Below are 20,234 nucleotides of genomic sequence, written 5' to 3'. Positions count from 1 at the left end.
AAATAAATGAAGTGTCCCAGACACACTGGCTTCTTTCTGTTGGTGCAGTCATGAGATGCTCCGTGAGTTCTGGCATGGTGTAGGGCAGTGCCATGGTCGGTTCTCTCTGTGTGCAGCCCCTGGCTGTGATCCCACGGGACTGGATGGAGGGGCATCAGTGCTAGCACCCTACCTCAGCTGCAGAAGCCCAGAAGGGGTTTTCATTCTTGGCATACTAAGAAAAATGCAAAGCCTTTGCCTCTGCGGAGTTCTGCCTCTGCCGTTCTGCTCCTGCCTGCCGTGGCACCACAGCCGTGCTCTGCCTCCTGCGGGGCTGCACTGGGGTGGGCAACCAAGCTCTGCTCTTGCCTGTGGTTCCCTCCGTGTTGGCTAGCGAGGCAAAGCACCCCAGGTGAGGGCCTGGGTTTCTGCAGGCAACTGCCTGCCTGAAAAACAGATTTTGCTCTGCAGTCGACTGCAGGACAGAGCAGGCTCCGGAGACTCCAGCCCTGAGGCTCCTGTCCATCAGGCGGTGCCGAGTGAGCTGGCCTCTGGAGGTGCCCTTCACTTTGACACCCTAGGGGGTTCGGGGACTGTGGGGGTATTGGCCACCAGCAAAAGCACTGAGGGTAGCTCTGTTTTTATTCTTACATATTCTGCACAAAACTGTCCTCTGTATACGGAGAAGTGTGTTTGAAACCATTCGCTCTTTTTGTTAGAGTCTGATTGTTGTGATGCCTGTGTATATAAAGCCAAAATCTTTCTCTCGCTTGAGTAAAATATTGTTAATTGCTGGCTCAGACAAATTAAGTGAGTGGAAAGGAGATATATATATATATATATAAAAAAAATAAAGTGTGCAGGGAAAAATGCTCAGAAATAAGAGGTAAGACTCTGATTGATGCACAAACATATAGAAAACAACTTTATTCAATTGTATGGGGAATTATGTCAGGCACTAATTTATCTTATCCTTATAGAGAGTAAAATCACAATTCTTTAGAAATCTGACACAAAATATTTGCAGATTTGTTTGAAAATGGCATAATTCAGCTGGACCTCGTAATTGTTTTCATAAATCTGAAGAGTTATATTTGGACTACCTAGCCCAGATAAAATAAGTAGGACCTTGAAAAACCCTCTTATGTGCCAAAAGTGGCACTCAGACATCTCAGTCTGTGATCTGAGATGTTCTCGGATCTGTGTAACTTCTGGTATCTAATTTTGGCCACTAAAGTTCTCTTGACATTTACAGTTCTGTGGCCACATTTCCCCACAAGGGTGGCCACCTTGGCAGTTATTATTGTCTACTTGTTTGGCAAATAATAATTTATTCAGTGTCAAGTGTACCTCAAGAAGTGAAGACCAGATCCTGGGACTTGCCCCAGCCCAGATACATTGCAGAGCTGTGCAATTATGTCTGCTGCACTTGTTTGTTCTCCAGCTTTATGCAACTCATCCATGCAGGGTCCTGCTGCCATTGGAGGGCGAGAGGGTCCTCCTCATCTGAGTTTGGCCAGTGTTAGAGTAATCCCTTGGGAGATATGATTCAGGTTATACATATGCTGAAGGTGATACGAGAGCCATGTTTCATGCTTTGGCTTTTGCTCTAACCCTTTCTGAATTGGTTTCTAGAGGAAGGGGACTTGAGGGAGGTCATTAGCCCTACACAAAAGAAGAGCTCTCAACTAAGATTGAAGATGCAAGTGAGTTAAAGTGGGATCTGTGGCAACTAGCTTTTCTTTAAAAAATAGAGATGGCAACATTTTCCTCTTCTCCAGGCTTGTTTTTAGAAGAGAAGTGTGAACCGGTCTTATGTATGGAAGATGACTTTGGGCGATTAACTGCCGTCTTGGTTCCACCTACTCCAGAAATAAAAAATCTTGGACACATCTCTTGCTTGGTATTTCCTACTGGCTAGCTCAGGAAGTATCATGTGAATCCCATTCTAAGGTGTTTAACTTCACCATATGTTACATAGGCAGCCCATGTGCCAGACAGAGCCTGCAAATTCTGTTCCAATAAACCTCAGTGCTTTGTTGCCTTTATGATTAAAAAGTAAGACCTACAAGCTGTGAAAGAGAAGACAGACTAAAGACATAAGACATCAAAACCAAATGCTTCAAAGTTGTGTGGGTTGGGTTGGTGTTTGGTTGTGTGTGTGTGGTTTTTTTTTTGGGTTTTTTTTTGAGAGATGTAGATGACATTGATATTCCATGGAAAAATATGTTGATTTCCTTCAGTTAGCAATTTTAAACCAACCCTCCCAGTGCCTGGAAGTGGATAGGTGACGCTGATATGCAGAAATACATTTGTGAAGCAATTTCAATAAGTAGATAGAAATGGAATTGTATCAGGCTCAGCACAGGCTGGCATTCCCACACCACTTGTCATCAGGAGCATCCACTCAGGCTTTTGATGTCTCCAATGTTTATTCAATGCACTTGACACTTTTAAATCTAGTTTAGTGTAATTTTGCTTTTGATGGGGTCTTTTAACATATGCAGCAACAGACTGAGGGAGGACAATTTCAAAATAAAAGATGTTCACTCATCAAAAGCTGCTGTAGTATTCAGAAGCGGTACACTCGTTCCTAATACAAATCATTTGTGCACAGTATACAAAAGGAGATTTCCAAAGACTACTGATCAGTACACCAGTGCGCTGCATTCAGTAGCTGCAGTCTGGTAAACATGGGGTTCTCTTAAAAAGATCCACATTAAAGCTGGACTCATAAAAACAGGTGTTTTGCGTCAGTCAAAGGAAAGATCTTCAACAGTTGAAGTGTATAAAGGTTCCCAATATTTGGCTGGAACAGGACTAATTGGTTTCTTGTTCTGCCCCAACAAAGACACTGAATTCTGTGAAATATGTTGTGGGCTGGCATCAGCATTTTCACCCCTTTTAGGTGAAAGCAAAGGTTTGTATGGAGCCCCAGGGCCAAGGTTCCCTCGGTTGCCTGCTAAAGCACTGCCTGGCTGTGCTGGGTGGCAAAGGTGCGCTGATAACTGCAGGTGTGGAGGCAGGCAGGGGAGCCGCTTCTTGGGGCAGCGGAAAGTGGTTGTCAACAAGCTCTGCCTCGGACTATTGACAACCTGCCAGAAATGTGGGGTGTGACTGGGATTGCTGAAATGTGGAAAAAAAAAATTAGTGGTGGAGCTTTTTGAGCTTATTGAAAGCTCCTCACACCCTCTTCTTTCAGCATCCTGCTGAGCCGCTGAAGTAGGGTGTTCATGGTGGGGCCAGACTTACAGGATCAAGCTAACTGAGGAGGACTTTAAGAACCTTCAAAAAGACATATATATCATCTGTATTTGGACTTAGAGATATTGGAGAGTCACAGCTAGGGAGGAAATCTGCATTGCACTAGCCAGGAAGGCTAAGGCTAGCACTCAAACAAGGCTGTATGGTGGTGATAAGAGTAAACTGATTTATACTTAAATTGCAATGCATAAAAATAGGGAATAGGAGAATTTGCAGAAATGATGTAAAATGCTCATCCAATATAGGCTTTTTTCTTACATCAAATATTGCTTTTGCTGACTTTGTGGATGTGTTTCCGATGCAGTCAGAGAGCAAAAATGCCTATTATGGGGAAGGAAGCCTTACTTAGTAGAGGAGAGTGAGTGGTGACCCTGTACAGGCTTATTTCACAGAAGAGGAGTTACCCTTTGCCCTTTCTGTTGGGCCAAGTGGAAATACTCAGTATCTCTGTACCATAGGCTGCCGAAGGGGAGAAGCAGGGCTGGAACTGAGAATCTTAAATCAGCTGTTTAGAAACTAATCGGTGTCCACTCTTCCTTCTTACTTCAGTCAAGTTGTGGTTGAGAAGGGATGAGGGAGTGAGAAGAGGTAGGGAAAGCAGGTGTGGAAGAATATCTGGGATATTCTTCATTTCCAATGCACCTGTCCAGTTAATGGATTTTAAATACTTAGGTTTTCACAAATTTCCAAAATTCTGTAGGAGCTGTTGGAGACAGTCTTCAGACCAGTGAGAACATAGTCCTACTTGGTATATATGCTGTGTGGTCTCACTTGGGTTGCCTGGATTTTCATCTCTCTCCTTGCCATGATGCTTTTGATAAGTTAATCCATGGATTGATGTAGTGATAAACCACAGTGTTTAAGTCAGAAATCAGAATGGAAATCTGGTAATGATGGAGAAGAAGAGACATTGCCATATGGTGTTCAGGAACCATGTGGAGGAGGATGCCTTTTTTCCACAGCTACTCTACTATTTTTAAAGTTCATTTTGAATAGAAAGGAAGGTTTGGATATCACTCCTATCGGCCTCAGAGCTTAATTCATAAATAACTTCCAATCTTTTGATTGGAAAAGTTTTGCTTTTTCCTTCAACTCTTGTACCAGCAGCAACTGGACTTAGTATCTTACTGTGGTAATACAGGAGACATTCAACTTTTTGGAAATGGCTTGGGACTGGCTAGTGTTTTCTCCTTGTAACTTTTAAGGTTGAAAATTCAAGGTAAAATTGTTTAACTGTTTGAAGTTGATTGTTTCAAGAAATGAACACACAAAAAAAGGGGACATCTGTCATTTCTCGTCTTCCAAGTCTGTAATATGTGGATTTAAAATGATGCTTTTAATCCTATATGAACCACCTATGCTGCAGAAGGAATCCTTAGCAATGGTGAATCATAGGGTTTCCCTTAATGCACTCTGATATGAGGTAGCCAGGTCATCAGCGTAAGGCAGACAGACTACAGGAAAGCTGGGCTTTCTGGGGCCATAGCCAAAGTGTAGGCAGCATACCCTACAATATGTGAAAGCACCCACTCAAACACTGGGCGTATGTGTCTGGCCAGCTGGGCCCCACTTACGTATCACAGAATCATAGGGTTGGAAGGGACCTCTGGAGATCATGTAGTCCAACCCCCTGCCAGAGCAGGGTCACTTAGAGCAGGTTACACAGGAACTCATCCAGGTGGGTTTTGAATGTCTCCAGAGTTGGAGACTCCACCACCTCTCTGGGCAGCCTGTTCCAGTGCTCTGCCACTCTCAAAGTAAAGAAGTTCCTCCTCATGTTTAGGTGGAACTTCCTATGCTCAAGTTTGTGCCCGTTACCTCTTGTCCTGTTGCCGGGCACCACTGAAAACATCCTGGCCTCATCCTCCTGACACCCACCCTTCAAGTATTTATAACTGTTGATAAGGTCCCTCCTCGGTTGTCTTTTTTCCAGACTGAAGAGACCCAAATCCTTCAGCCTTTCTTCATAGGAGAGTTGTTCCAGTCCCCTAATCATCTTTGTAGCCCTTTGCTGCACCCTCTCCAGCAGTTCCCTGTCCTTCTTGAACCGGGGAGCCCAGAACTGGACACAGTACTCCAGATGCAGCATCACCAGGGCAGAGTAGAGGGGGAGGATGACCTCCCTCGACCTGCTGGCCACACTCTTCTTGATGCATCCCAGGATGCCATTGGCCTTCTTGGCCACAAGGGCACATTGCTGGCTCATGGTCATCCTGTTGTCCACCAGGACTCCCAGGTCTCTTTCCACCGAGCTGCTCCCCAACCTGTCCTGGTGCATGGGGTTATTCCTCCCCAGGTGCAGCACCCTACACTTGCCCTTATTGAATTTCATAAGGTTCCTCTTTACCCAGATCTCCAGCCTGTCCAGGTCTCTCTGTATGGTGGCACAGCCTTCCAGTGTGTCAGCCACCCCCCCCAGCTTTGTGTCATCGGCAAACTTGCTGAGGGTGCACTCTATCCCCTCATCCAGGTCATTGATGAATATATTGAAGAGGACTGGACCCACCACTGACCCCTGGGGAACACCACTCGTCACTCACCTCCAACTAGACTCTGTGTCCCTAATCATGACCCTCTGAGCTCTGTCTTTTAACCAGTTATCTATCCACCTTCCTGTCCATTCACCTAACCCACACATCCTAAGCTTCCCTATGAGGATCCTGTGGGAGACCATGTCGAAGGCCATGCTAAAGTCAAGGTAGACAACATCCACCGCCCTCCCCTCATGTATCCATCCAGTCATGCCATCATAGAAGGCTATCAGATTAGTCAGACATGATTTCCCCTTGGTGAATCCATGTTGAGTACTTCTGATAGCTTTCTTTTCCTCCACATGCCTTGAGATGACGCCCAGAACGAACTGTTCCATCGTCTTTCCAGGGATGGAGGTGAGGCTGACCAGCATGTAGTTCCCCGGGTCTTCCTTCTTGCCCTTTTTGAAGATTGGAGTGACGTTGGCTTTCCTCCAGTCCTCAGGCACCTCACCTGTTCTCCAGGACCTTTCAAAGATGATGGAGAGTGGCCCAGCAATGACTTCTGCCAGCTCCCTCGGCACTCTCGGGGGCATCCCATTGGGGCCCATGGACATGTGAATATCTAAGTGACCTAATTGATCCCTCTCTCGATCCTCCTCAACCAAGGTGAAGTCTTCCTCTTTCCCGGTTACTTTCTCCAAAGTCTGGGACTCCTGAGGGCTGGGCTGAGCAGTAAAAACTGAAGCAAAGGTGGCATTCAGTAACTCTGCCTTCTCCGCATCCTCCGTCACCGTGGCTCCTGTCTCATTCAACAGTGGGTCCACAACTTCTCTGGTCTTCCTTTTGCCTCCTCCTCCTTTTGTATCTTCACATTGTCCACAACTGTGGAGAAAGCTGTGAACAATACAAAATTTGGTTTCCCTCCCCATAATATTTTTCAGTTACTTCTACCTCATGACGTTAAGCCAGCAGCATGGGTAGCAAAAGGATAGTAATACTTCTCAGCCTGTGGTGTAAGCTGAAGTGACCTTGCAGCATGAAAAAGTGAATGCAAAGATGAGAATTGTCCATTAAGGAGAGCACCCATCTTGCATCCTCCTGAGAGCACCTTCTTCTTCCATAGAGATGGTCTCTGTAATCAGAAAAATTCCTGTGGACAATTGCGGGTCACCAAGGGTAAGTCTCTGAAGTCGCCTGCTATGCTACCATATACTGATTAGTAAATGAATGTAAAGGAAACCTGATTTGGACTGAGGAATACTTTATGAGCTACTATGTAAATTTATTACTGCTGAATAGTAACAGAAAGTTGACTTTGTTATTTCAGACCAAAAGTAATGCACATCTTTGTATATTTTTCTCGAACTCATCAAAAGAGATTACAGTTCCAGACACTGACATGACAAGCTCTAATGAGGAAAGTAGGGCTAAAAAAGCTTTGAAATATCAGAGTTCACACTGTGCTCAGCAGAGATTGACACAAGTCTAACATATTGATATACATAATGAAGTGTGGGTTTCCCGACAAGTCAAAAAGGAATTTTAATAGTTTAAGAAGTCCCTAAAGCTATCTGACCATCCTTGGCTTCCCGTTTGATCTGATGATTGGAGAACATAAGAAACTGTGAAGGAAGAGCTAACAGCCATTCCCAAGCTCAAGGTCCCCCCCTGCCTCGCTTCTTGTGATTTGATCTCAGTATGAGTATTACTCATTTGATCTGCTGCTTCTGCAGTTTATCATTCAGTGCCTGGACCTCAGCTGGGTTTAAAATATTTAGAAAGAGGCTGCCTACAGATGGTGGATAATTTAATGTGCAACTGCTTAACATAGTTGGTTTTCAGAGAGGCAAACCCCAGGATTTGAAATGATGTGGAAATATCAGAACAGAGCTCCCTTACTGAGAAAATGTCATTGTTAAACATTTATCAATAGACTCGCTTGCACAGAACATTGATGACAGTTCAAGCTGTCCTTAGATGGATTCTCATCCTCCTGGAGTTACACAGCAATGCACAGTGTGACAAGATGTGCTTCAGCTGTAAAAATGTTCGTAATGCATAAATATCCTTTTAATGTTTTTGCCCTAAAGTGCACCACACAGCACAGAGACCCATACTTTCCGGAGTGGTGCATTTGTTTTGTAGATGCTGCATCTATTATGGGATTTGAGATTGTGATATCACATTATTATTACTATTTTTTTCTATGGTATCCCGTGTGTGTAATTAAAAGTAATGACTTCTAATGAGTCCCTGACCTACTTCAACCCACTGGAAGGAGACTAATTCTAAAATTCAAACACTTTTTACATTGTACGCATTCCTCCTTTGTCGCATCCTGTTCTACCAGAGCAACACAGCAGGTGACAAACTGAAATACACTTGCTGTAGCACATCTGGTTACACTTTATGAAAGGTATTTTCTGGCTGTTGGGGATAGAATGCAATGCAATGGAGCTTTAATATTTTTTTTTCATCCCATAATCTGATACTATACAATTACATGTATTAACTATAAGAAACTACTTTCTCTGGTGAGACCCCACCTGGAGTACTGCATCCAGCTCTGGAGTCCGCAACACAAGAAGGACATGGACCTGTTGGATCGGGTCCAGTGGAGGGCCACGAAGATGATCAGAGGGCTGGAGCACCTATGCTATGAGGACAGGCTGAGAGAGTTGGGGTTGTTCATCCTGGAGAAGAGAAGGCTTCGAGGAGACCTTATAGCAGCCTTCCAGTACCTAAAGGGGGCTTACAGGAAGGATGGGGAGGGACTCTTTATCGGGGAGTGTAATGATAGGACACGGGGTAACGGCCTCAAACTGAAAGAGGGGAGATTCAGACTGGATATCAGGAAGAAATTCTTTATGGTAAGGGTGGTGAGACACTGGCACAGGTTGCCCAGAGAAGCTGTGGCTGCCCCATCCCTGGAAGTGTTCAAGGCCAGGCTGGATGAGGCTTTGAGCAGCCTGGTCTAGTGGGAGGTGTCCCTGCCCAGGGCAGGGGGGTTGGAACTAGATGATCTTTAAAGTCCCTTCCAACCCGAACCATTCTGTGATTCTGTGTAATTCAGTTTATTCAGAATACTGTACTTGCTAGCTCATTTGACCACCAGAGATAACCTCAGAAATAAGTGTGATAGATAATTACTGTGATTGTAGCTGGGAAAAGAAGAGAAAATGAGTAATAAAATAGGATTTCCATGTTTGATTTTATCCCCGTGTTTTCACTGGGCTAGCGACTGCATCTGCCTCTGTAATTTTTCACATACCAGACCAACCTATTGAAGAAATAATTTTGTTGGTAACAAACCATGCTGCATTGATTCTCAGCTATGTCTTTTTTTCATGAAACGATCAGTGCAGCTCATTGAAGATATGTTCTGCTCAGGAATATGTCTTCTGAACTGATGACAACAGAAGTAAAGTAAAGCCAGTGAAAGAGTAATAGGAAGTGAAAAGAAAGAGGAAAGTAATTTACCCATCCCAGCTCAGAAACATTTAGGTGTGATGGATCACTTCTGTCCCCGTGTTTGGGGAAAAAATAGCAATAGCTATGTTGCATTTTATCACAAAGACTATGTCTTTGCACAACACATATACAAATATGTAGGGAACTTTCAAAAGATGTGAAACTACCTTATCATTAGCTCGTCGTCATTAAGTGTATGAATTGCAAGCACCCTTGACAGGAACTGCTATGATATTTACTGCAAATAGAATGACTTGGAAAAATTCAAATGGATTTAAAAATATTCCTGCCTTCCAAGTGAAATCGACTAATGGCAGCTTTCAGATTATACTTTTGTTCTTTCCCTTTCCAAAGCTTTTAAATTCTACCAGACTTTTTTGAACTAAATACATTTTAAATTGCATTCATCTAGGTGAAAAAGCATACCTGTTTGTTTCTTTTCTTTTGCTTTTGCTCTAGCTGATAGAAACGCACTTTTTGGGGGGGTGAAATCTGTGGTAATTTTTGAACAAGATTTATTGCTGGCCACGCGACCAGCACTGTGGTTGAGTGTCCTTAACATACAGAGAGAGAGCATCAAGTGTATAAGCCTAAATATATATAGTTTAGATTTACACATGTTTATACATATAAATGAATATCTATATACATCTACTGGGAAATATATTGTCACAGATCCCTTGTCCTCTTGGTAAAATCCATGGAAAGAGGCTGAAATGGAAAACTTCATATGCTGAAACTTTTCCACATCAGCTCTAGCAGAGGTGGTTTGTAGCCAGTGGAGTTTGGCAAGTTGTCACCCTGCTCAGCTGCTCTGAGCTTTGAATGGGGCATCTCACATCTCCAGTGGTGTTACAGAGTCTTAATGTGTTGTATCTTCCCAGGATGATTTAATGTTGGTTTATTTTGAAAATGAATGAAATGAGGTTTCTAATGATGGCATGGGTGACCTATTCCGTTTTTGTCATAGATGGGAAGATGAAGACACAGCAGAAGGAAGTTGATCATGAGCTGTGCACAGATGTCTTAATAGTCATGTGTAGCCCAAATGAGCGCGATTGTGAGATTCAGTGGAAGACATGTAGCTGTTTACAGTATTGTTCTACACAGTGTGTATAATAGTTGAATTAATCTCCCAGGCTCCCTTTATAGTCGGTGGAGAGAAATGGCAAGTTTCAGGGTGTGTTTCATCTCCTCCTACAGTTAGTAACAAAAAAGAAGATTTTAAATCTCGTTTGGTATAGTGTGAGATGTTATTAGGCCTCATCAAACTCTTTTGAATCTTGAATATCTACCCTGAATAAGTTTAGCATTGCTGTACTGCAGGCTGACACATTTTTCAGAAGTGAAAGCAGGTTAAGATGATGCTCTGGCTGATGGCAATTTACAAATGTGACTAATAGCTAAAATAGAGTGACCTCAGCTCTCATCCAGCAACTGTTCAATATCTAGGCCCTGAGGATTCATTTCACTGCTGTGAGTTTTTTGTACTCACAAAGAACTCCTTCTTGTTGTACAGGAGAGGGAATAAAAATCTTGAAAAGACAGGGCCATTAATGATTAATGATAGACATTTAAAATTCAAAAAAATCACCAAGTTGAAAACGTGTTTCCACAGTCAAATTTTATTTCAAGCACTTTTACTCCTATGCAGGCTTTATTAGTTGGTGGTAAAATGCCAGTTGATATTGAGCCATCACTAACCGAAAGTTTATTGACTTCAATTTGTTAGCTACAATTATTACTATTTTTAATGTAGTATTGCTAATATTCCTCAAAAAAATGACTGCTCAGTGATGAGAAAATGGAAAAGGGAAATAAAATGCTAGTTGATATGTTAAAGTTAGTGAAAGGACTGAGTGGGTAGTGAAATTGAAGATGCGAGTGATTTAAGCCCATTACGCTGGGTGAGTGTACAGCACAGTTACTGCTGCAACTCGTAATCAGTAATGTTCAAAATTACTGGTGATTCCTTTCTCAGGTCTTTTTTCTTATGAGCTTGGCTCATTTCACTGTCTGCTACTCTGCTCCCAAATCATGCTTGCTTTCAGCTGAAAGGCTGTATAAAGGAAGACGGTATTTGAGATGGCTAGCTGATACTTTACATTGACAAATGTAGCATGCAAATGGATTAGAAAGCTCAATAAAAAACGTTCCAGTGAACTTCTGTCCAAAACCCGGACAGCATGTCATTGAAGAGAAGGCATGCTAAGAGCTGCCTGCTGTGGTGAAGACGCTTTACTGGAAGGGCAAACCTAGGTCATGTAGTTTCTTCTACCGTCCTCAGTACAGCATCTCTATGGTTTTGGGTTTGGATCCCAGCACTGGACCCACCAAACAGATCCAGGGTAATGCTTCCCTGTGAATAGTTCTGGATTCAGGAGTGCTACGTCGCTTTTCTTTTCAGTGTACAGGGGACCGACAGTGGTTTAGCACTTAGCTGAAATAAATTAAAAGTTACATTAGCCGCTTTTGGCACTTGTGAAGTTGTGCACACATTCTCCATCAGGGAGCAGAAGTCCATTCTGCAGTAATGCTTGGTGGGCATCTCGTGCAGATGTTGTTTGCCCTTTGAAGTGCTGCCACAGTCACGCTTTGTGGACAGTTAGTTCTAAAATTAACTATTCCGTCTTCTGTAATCCTCTGGGAAGGGGAGATCTTTAGACACAGTTTTAAATCAGCTTGGAGATGTATACAAGAAGATCCAGAAAAAACAGACTATTTTTGACTGCTTGTTTTGACTTGAATGTATTTTCAAGGCTTAGCCTGTCTACTTAGTTCTCAGGAATCCTTTTTCTTGTCTCTTTTTTTTTTTTTAAATGGTTTTATTTTTTTTAAGTATGCGGAATCATTTCCTGATGCCAGTGGATAATAGAATGAGATGAAGCCACCGCTGACTTAGATTATAGGACTGAGGGATAGCTGGTAGCTCCCACTAGAAGTTGAGAGTTTATCAGCAGATTATAGGTTAATGGGAGGCAGTGGCTGAACGACAGGGTAAGAAAGAACAGAAAAAAATATATCAATGAACATTCAAACATGAATGTGACAGCTGTTGTCTGACAACTGATTCAAATGTAGTTATATAATTCATTGGGTTTTTTTGCTTTTTTCCCCCTGAAGAAAAGGAACTACGCTATTAACAGTGCTATATAGTACACTTAAGTACAATGTAAATGTTCCACATATTGTATTTAATTTTGAAAATTTAGATTGAGAAATCTAGAATGAGAAATATAAAACCCCTTTACAGGTCTCTTTCAAAATGCAAATTTATGTCTCATGGGGCTAGTGGAACTTAAAGTATAAATACAGTCTGTATTTAGGGAATTTTAAAAACACATATTACTGAATTGATAGAGCATAACAGTTCCCTTGCTTAGGCAGCATTATGCTCTATCTTGTAAAATGTACTTGGGGACATGTAAAATGGTTTATTAAACCTACAGTCCATAACTAGAGTTGTTACATTTTAATGTATATATTTTTCATTCATGGATTATTGAACCACTAAATCCTAACAATTTGTTCTCATGCCAAACAATTTCTTTGAGTATTGTTCTGAGTCTTTTCAGTAACTGTGTAACTGTTGGAACATACCCCAAATCCTCAAATTTTAAGGCTATTTTTCAGTACCCCCCTGAATACAAATGTACATTTAAAAGCAGGCAAGGAAGGAAGTTCCTCTTTCCTTTTGCATAAAATCCATGAGGTATTTCTGGCTGGAAGGTCTGCAGTTTTGGGGAGAAAATTCTTGAATATAAAGTGTTGTCTATAACCATGAGGGATGTATACAAAAAGAAATAAGGAAAATAACTACATATTCCATTGCATGATTTTTTCTCAAAACTTGGAGATGGCTTGCTATTTAGAGAGTGTCTTTCTCCCTACCTTTAAATGTCATATTGTTCTTTCATGCTAGCAAAAAGTAGGCAGAAGTTATAAAACAGTGGTGATTTAAGCCTAATAAGTATGCCAAATGATTTCAGGATACTGGGTTTGGACTGTATTTACCTTCTATTTTCTTCCACTATTATTAGAAATAATGCTAGAGAAGAAGCTGAACCAGAAAGACCTGAAGAAGTAGGAAAGTAATGTCGATTCTCTTCATTTTCCAAAGCCCCAAATAAGTGATATTCATAGTACATAAAATATCTTTATTGATCTGAAACATTTCATTGCTGTGTTGTACCAACAGCTCTCCTGCAAACACATATCTAGGATTTGTTATTCCTCTCATGCCTGAAGAGAAACAGGAATGGAGAAAGTTAATGGATATAACTCTGTGGACTAGACATCAAGATTTTCAATGACAAAATATCCGTCTAAAAGATTTCTTACTAGTGTTGATTTCATGAACATTATTGATAAAATGGCTTTCAGCAAAGCACCGATACCATAGTATTCGTGAAGTGGCACACCGAGGAGCAAAATGAGTAAAATCACAGAGGTTGCCTTTATTTTTTTTCCATCTGGAAAAAGACGACTGGTTTGGAGTAATAGAGCAAATTTAGAATGGGGATGATAAGTGCTCTAAATGTGCATAATTGTGTTATTACAGGCCAAAATCTCTTGTCTGTAAAGAGATAAAGATGATTCAAACATTTTCTAAAAGAAAGGGAATTTATACAAGGCAGGTTTTGTAAGGGCAATTTATCCTTTATTTTTACTTGGTGGATCATTGCTGTGCTAGGAATACTGATTTCCATGAGATATAACCTTTAGCTTATTTTTTCTGTGATACTCCCTTTCCTTTTTTCCTTTTCTCTCTGGTTGCTATTATTACAACATTTCAGATTATTTATTCTGAGGCGTTTCCATGAGTATAAAATTTCTTAAAGAAAAATAGAGCCAAGATACATAAGACTTTATTTTGTTTGCTTCTGACTGAGAAATGATTTTGCCATCCCTTAGGCTATAAACTGTTTTTTCACGCTGTAAGAGTCTACGCCGTCTTTGCAGGTGTGGTTAATGACCAGACTCTTTGAATCCCTGTTATTTGCCTCAAATCCATTTTTTAGTTTGTGCTGATGAGGAGGCACTGTACAGGACCTAAGGGTTGCACTGAAACCTTCTCCTACAGCATCTAATATGACAGTGAGCATTTCCCAGATCACCTGTTATCTGGGACTACTAAATTCGGTTCTCAACAGAATCAATTTAGGAACTCTGTTCAGATTGCTCACTTGAAGACTGCTTTATGTTTTGTAAGATGTGAATTAAGCACCTGTTATTAATATAGATTACAAAAGCAATGCAATATTTGGAGTATATTTCATTTTAAGCTAGTGACTATTTCATCAGTTTTACTATTTTAAATGAAAGAATCTTTCCCCTTTTAAGTGATCATGAATGTTAATTAATTTTTCTTGCACCATAATACTATTCAGAATAATTGAATATTGCTTACAGACAGCTTCTTCTGGACATTGCCAAACAATTTATTTAAGATAAGAGTTAATAGAAAAATCACCCCATCTTTTTTTCTATGGAAATAGTAATTTATTTTAAAAATGTATTTCAGTTATTTAATGGGATTTTTGTTGTTTTTTTGTTTCTGCAAAGAATGTTGTGGTGATTTCTACAAAGGTTACCATCCTTGTAATCTTTCTCCTTCTCTATATGTATATTGTATATGGGTAACTACATTTTTTTTCGGTGTTTTTCATCGGATAGCTTTTGATATTAAATGCATAAGCTCCATATTCTTAAATCATGCACAACACCATATTAAAACTGGAAAACGAAAAAGCTATGCCAATGAAAGCTTGAAAAATAGGAATGAAATGGGAAAGCACAGTTGCATGTACATAAATAAACAAAACAATGGAATGGAAATAATCTAAATTTGATTCATAAAATTTAAGTGCAGTGTTTTTAAGAATCACAGCCAAACCGACCTTTTAATCTTCTATAGTAATAGTAAGAATTCCTCCTTTTTTTTTTTTTCTTTTCTTTTTTTATCTTCTTCTGTTCCTATCAGAGCCAGGATCAAAAAAGAAGTTGTTACACTTACATGTCAAGAATCATGATATATGGCAAAAAGCAGAATGCATTATTTCTTGGTAAGAGTGTTATGCAATCAGACTTGACTGACATTTTACAAAATCTGAGATGCTTTCTGATCATTTGATTTAATTAAAACAAGATATTCAGTTCTGCACAATGCTCATGCATAATCTATTTTAAGCCTTTCAAACGTATACGTATATAGTGTGAAATGGTGTTAGATTGGCTTGAATGACTTGTCATCCTATTTTGCAGATACCTCAAATCAGCTATGCATCCACAGCTCCAGAACTGAGCGATAACACCAGGTATGACTTCTTCTCTCGAGTGGTCCCACCGGACTCCTACCAAGCACAGGCCATGGTTGACATCGTGACGGCCCTTGGGTGGAACTACGTGTCGACACTGGCTTCCGAGGGCAACTATGGAGAGAGCGGTGTAGAGGCATTCACCCAGATCTCCAGAGAAATTGGTGAGTGCGTGTTTATGAGGTTTTGTATTTGTAGCTGCAGGGTTACAGAGCATTGCCGAGCTCTCCCCAGGTCTATGCAGAGTGATCAGAACACCTTCAGGCATGTTACCTGGCCTCAAGTGGAGGGGCTCATGGAGGATTTTGCTGCTCACGCATCTGCCAAGGTGACAGTTCTGGCAGCAATTTAAGAAGAGCTCTTGAGAGACGCAAAAAACGTCTGTCTCTTGCCCCTTTTGGAAAGGGGGAGCTCCTTGATGAGTCAGGGGCAAAAAGCAACCACCAACTAAATTACAGCCAGATTAGAGCAGTTGTGATTGATTTAGTTTAAGAAAATCATAATCCTATGAGATCTCATTGTCCATGTCCAGCACTGATAAATGTAGGGGTTTTAATTTTGATGAATTTGAAAAACAACAAAAAAATCTGTGAAGTACAAAGATACACCCTTGTTTTTCCTTCAGGATGAAATGGGCTATATAAATACAGGCATTATTATGGGAAGTATATTTAAGTCCCTTTGATCTTTTTTTTTTTTTTTTTTTATTTTCACTCTTCCATAGTTATTTCTGGACTGAAAAAATGTCTCTTTCTCAGGAGCAGTAGGTTTTGGACACCAAGGAATAAGATGATGAGTAGCAGGTGGTTTGAAAGGGGGTGGAATTGTTCTTTCACTAAGTACAGTGTTAAATGACACAAAATAATACCCTTTAAAAAAAATAAAAAAATTGCAAACAGCCTTCCTGTCCTTTCTCAGAAAGTCTGGATTAATGTACTGGATTTGACTTTCAGGGCATGTACATATGAACCCTGGTTCTTTCAAGTCAGCTTGGGTGAGAAAATATGACACTACTATCCATTTCAATAACTGCATGTAAATACAGAAACCATCTCAGTCATACAGGAAGGTGTGTGTGTCTCAGGTACTTATACTTGAACCATAAAGATTACTGATTATTCACAACAATTTGGCAGTGAGACAAAAACGCAGCAATTCATGCCATTAGGGAACCGGTATGTATAGTGTGCTTGATCAGTTAAATAATAAATATTCTGTTTCTAGTTTCTAATCTATGCTGTCATATCCTAGATGTCTTCATGGGAGAGCCAAGGCTGACTACAATACAATGGTTTGATCTGGAGTTTGCAAAGGCATGGATAATTCTTCCACAGTTCATATCTAAAAGAGGCGGTTTATCTATTGTGTCAAATGCAGCAGTGAATAGATTGGCTGCCCCAGACATTCACTGAGTAGTTCATTGGCTGAAAATCACTTTTTCTTGAAAACATCTGCAGCCCAGCTAGTTCTGCTGAGTCCTGAAAGTAGACAAATAAAGTGCTCAAGACTTTTTTACTGTTTCCCATTTCCAGAAATATAAGAGTTCTTCAAATGGGTGCAAGAACAACAACTGTGATTTCATTATAATCACAATGACTTGAGTTTGTGTTGGTTGGATCTTCATTGATCCTATAATAAAAAAAGAACATTATTATTTGATAAAGGGTTAAATAAATAAATATTACTAATAGGATTGTGAATCCAAAGCAACTAAAATCATGAATGGGTGTCCTAAACATTATAAGATCTGTGTAATACCAAGAAGCATGAAAAGTGGTGATTTGTGAGGCTTGGGGTTTTCTTGTTGTTTTTTTTTTTTTTCTCTCTTATGACTTATGTTCTTTACTAGAGCACTTGATTTTGGTAAACTCTGTCCCCATAGCAATTTACCAACTATTATGGGTACCAGGGACTCAAATGTTTCTGAAGAAGGAAAGCAGAGGAGAGGCAAGATAATTCCTAGAAAAATGTTGAAATAAATAATCAGGTAAATCATATGTAACCACAGGGACGTGATAAGTAGCCAGTGCAGAATTGTGAAGAACAAATAGTACCAAACCCATCTAATAATTTTCTTTGACAGGATAACAGTTTTATAGCTGCAGAAGAAGCACTTGATGTCATGGCTCTTGAATTTAGTAGTGTTATCTCAACTGTCGCATACAGTATTTTCCTGAGAAAATTTGTGAACTGAGATTTAGGTGAAAATGTCATAGGGTGGATGCAGACCTATTCAGAGAACTTTGCTCAGAGTGTAATTAGCAATGGCTTCTGTTTAAAAGGCAGAATGTGTCACGTGGTATTTGGCAGGTGTTTATGCGGGATTAGGTACTAGCCAATATTTTTGTGTTTACTCTGGATGCACTTGGAATGAAGGATATGCTTGTAAAACCTGGAGGTGACTTCTAGCTGGGAAGGACTAAGAGTGTATTGGAAGAGACTCTTAGAGTCCAAAACTGAAGATATGGTCTGAAAAAATAATATGCAATTTAAGAGACAAGTGCAAGGCATTGTTCCTCAGTAAGAAGGATTGTACAGTGAGGAATAGAGAAAGACTGATCAGAAAATACTATCTCAAAAACGATCTAAGCACGATAGTAAAATATAACCTGCCTATATTCCTCATGTTTTACTGGAACATGCGGATGGGTGTACCGTCTGTAAAATAATTTGAGTAAACCTCCAATTTGCCTGTCAATTGTGAAACCACATTTTGACTCGCTACAGGTTTTTACCCTCCCTTCACAAAGGGTGAGAGACTCTGTGAGCGAGAAGAAAGACAATCACAAATCTTGAAAAGGTGGACTGTGAATGAGCAAGGTGGTTCATTAGCCTGAGAAAGAGTTGACTAAGAATGGAAGGTGATAGAAAATAACATTTTCAAATAGAAAATGGCTTTTAGAGAAATGTGGAGGATCACTTGTTCATCCAGATACAGTGTATGTGAACAGGAGGAATCTTTAGTATGATTCCATTTAGATTTGGAGAAAGGCCCTTTTAATAGTTAAGGCATTAAAGCATTAGACCAGCTTGCCTCAGGACATTTTGGAGCCTCTATTGCTGAGGATCTGGGAGAATGCATTAGGCAAACACCTGCCCAGTGATTGTATAACTGTACTTAGTTCTTCCTTGGGGCTTGGGAAGTGGATCGGGTGATTTCTTAATGTCCCTTCCAGCCTGATTCTATTATCCACTGTCCTCAGACTTTTCACCTGAACCATAGGGCTGGAAATGTTTTCGAAATGGAAAGCTTGAATAGCGTCTAATTATGAGGTCTGAAACGGTAGAGTCTAGACAGGTTTATAAAAACCTTCACATAGTGTTAAGAATGCACACCAAACAGTAAAGCTTACCAGCTCTATGTTAATAAACTGTGTGTTAAGAGAACCTAATCAGGACATCGCTCCCCCTGTGCTGCTGGCATACAAATGCACAGGGCAGCCCAACTCCTTTCTGAGTACTTTACCTCCTGTTTGAGATAAGTAATCAACAACTGGAAGCAAAATAAATGTGAAGATAGGAATAATGGAAAGCAATAATTTGAGGGAAGGATGTGATTGATATATTCATTTCTGAAAAAAGTTCAGTGCCTGAGAGTACACCTGAGATAGATAGCAGTCTTGAAAATATAAATAGGAAAATTTTTGTTTTGTTTTGTTTTGGTTTCGTTTTGTGGGTTTAGTGGGTTTTTTTTTAATTTTTTTCTTTTTTTTCTTTTTTAAAGTTTACTCCAGTCAGTTAAGAAATAAGAAGGGGTAGGGTTTTAAATATTTTTAAAATAAAGATGAATTTAATGTACTTATAATTTCAGGTAGTTATTTATTGTGAGCTTGACTCTTTGCCTCTAATTTCCAGTTTGACTGGCCCTCTGTGAAACTTCTATTTCTTGATCAGTAACGGAAGCAGAAAGGAAGGAACAGGCTCCCAAATGAAATGTGGAATACTGAAAAGGTCAAAGTGGTGCCACCCTGACATGTCACAGAATATATTACGTATCAGAATCTGCTCTCATTTTAATGACAAAGATCCTGCCTGGGACAAAGCATAGCTGGAAGTTAAATATTTTACATGACAATGATTGTAAGGAGAATAGGGAATGGTGCTTATTCCAATACGTTCTTCCATGCTTTGTTTTTTGAAGATAATGATTAAATTTATAGAATTTTCTACTCCCATTACAAAGTTAATCAATGATACCACTCTAATAATTTTCATCAAATCATTTTGGTACATTGACCAAAGGAATGGATTCATGCAAAATGATAATGCTTAAGAGTTTAAGCATTAAACTGAGAGAAACTTGACTCACCAACAGAAACTAAAAAGAGGAAAAAAAGGAAGCACGTTTTAGCAAGTCCGCATTAAACTGTCATGCTGAATATTGCTTTTCTATTTACTTTGCTGTTAATGATGTTTGACAAAATAAATGTTGGAAAGTCTCTAATCAGACTTCTTTTAATGGTTCATTCCCCCTGCTATTAGATACCAAATGAATTTACCATCAGAGAGAAAATCATGGGATCCTTTTCACTTTTTTACAGAATACAAAATGATTTCGTTCAGAAAAATCTCTTCGGGGTCAGAATACTTGGTCAGTTAGCGCAATGCTTGTGCTGGGAAATAGAAGAAATCCACAAATAATGTATGAAATGCTACGTGACAGATTTTATCCCCACCAGTGGTCAACGAAAAATTGACACAAGCACTGATGGGTACTGACAGTGAAACA

The 20,234-nt window shown here is 40.1% G+C and overlaps 1 protein-coding gene across 1 annotated transcript in view; it reads left to right on the top strand.

Moving 5' to 3' along the window:
• Nucleotides 1-20,234, top strand: part of GRM8 (glutamate metabotropic receptor 8) — a 348,956-nt gene that overhangs the window by 46,754 nt on the left and 281,968 nt on the right. Inside the window, exon 2 of the mRNA XM_054211584.1 lies at nt 15,453-15,669. Coding sequence (XP_054067559.1) covers nt 15,453-15,669 — 217 coding nt within the window. The remainder of the gene's footprint in view (nt 1-15,452; nt 15,670-20,234) is intronic.

The sequence above is a fragment of the Rissa tridactyla genome, chromosome 1 (assembly GCF_028500815.1).
Source record: "Rissa tridactyla isolate bRisTri1 chromosome 1, bRisTri1.patW.cur.20221130, whole genome shotgun sequence".
Lineage (NCBI taxonomy): Eukaryota > Metazoa > Chordata > Aves > Charadriiformes > Laridae > Rissa > Rissa tridactyla.
Note: the sequence above shows the minus strand (reverse complement) of the source record. Positions and strands in the feature narration are given on the sequence as shown.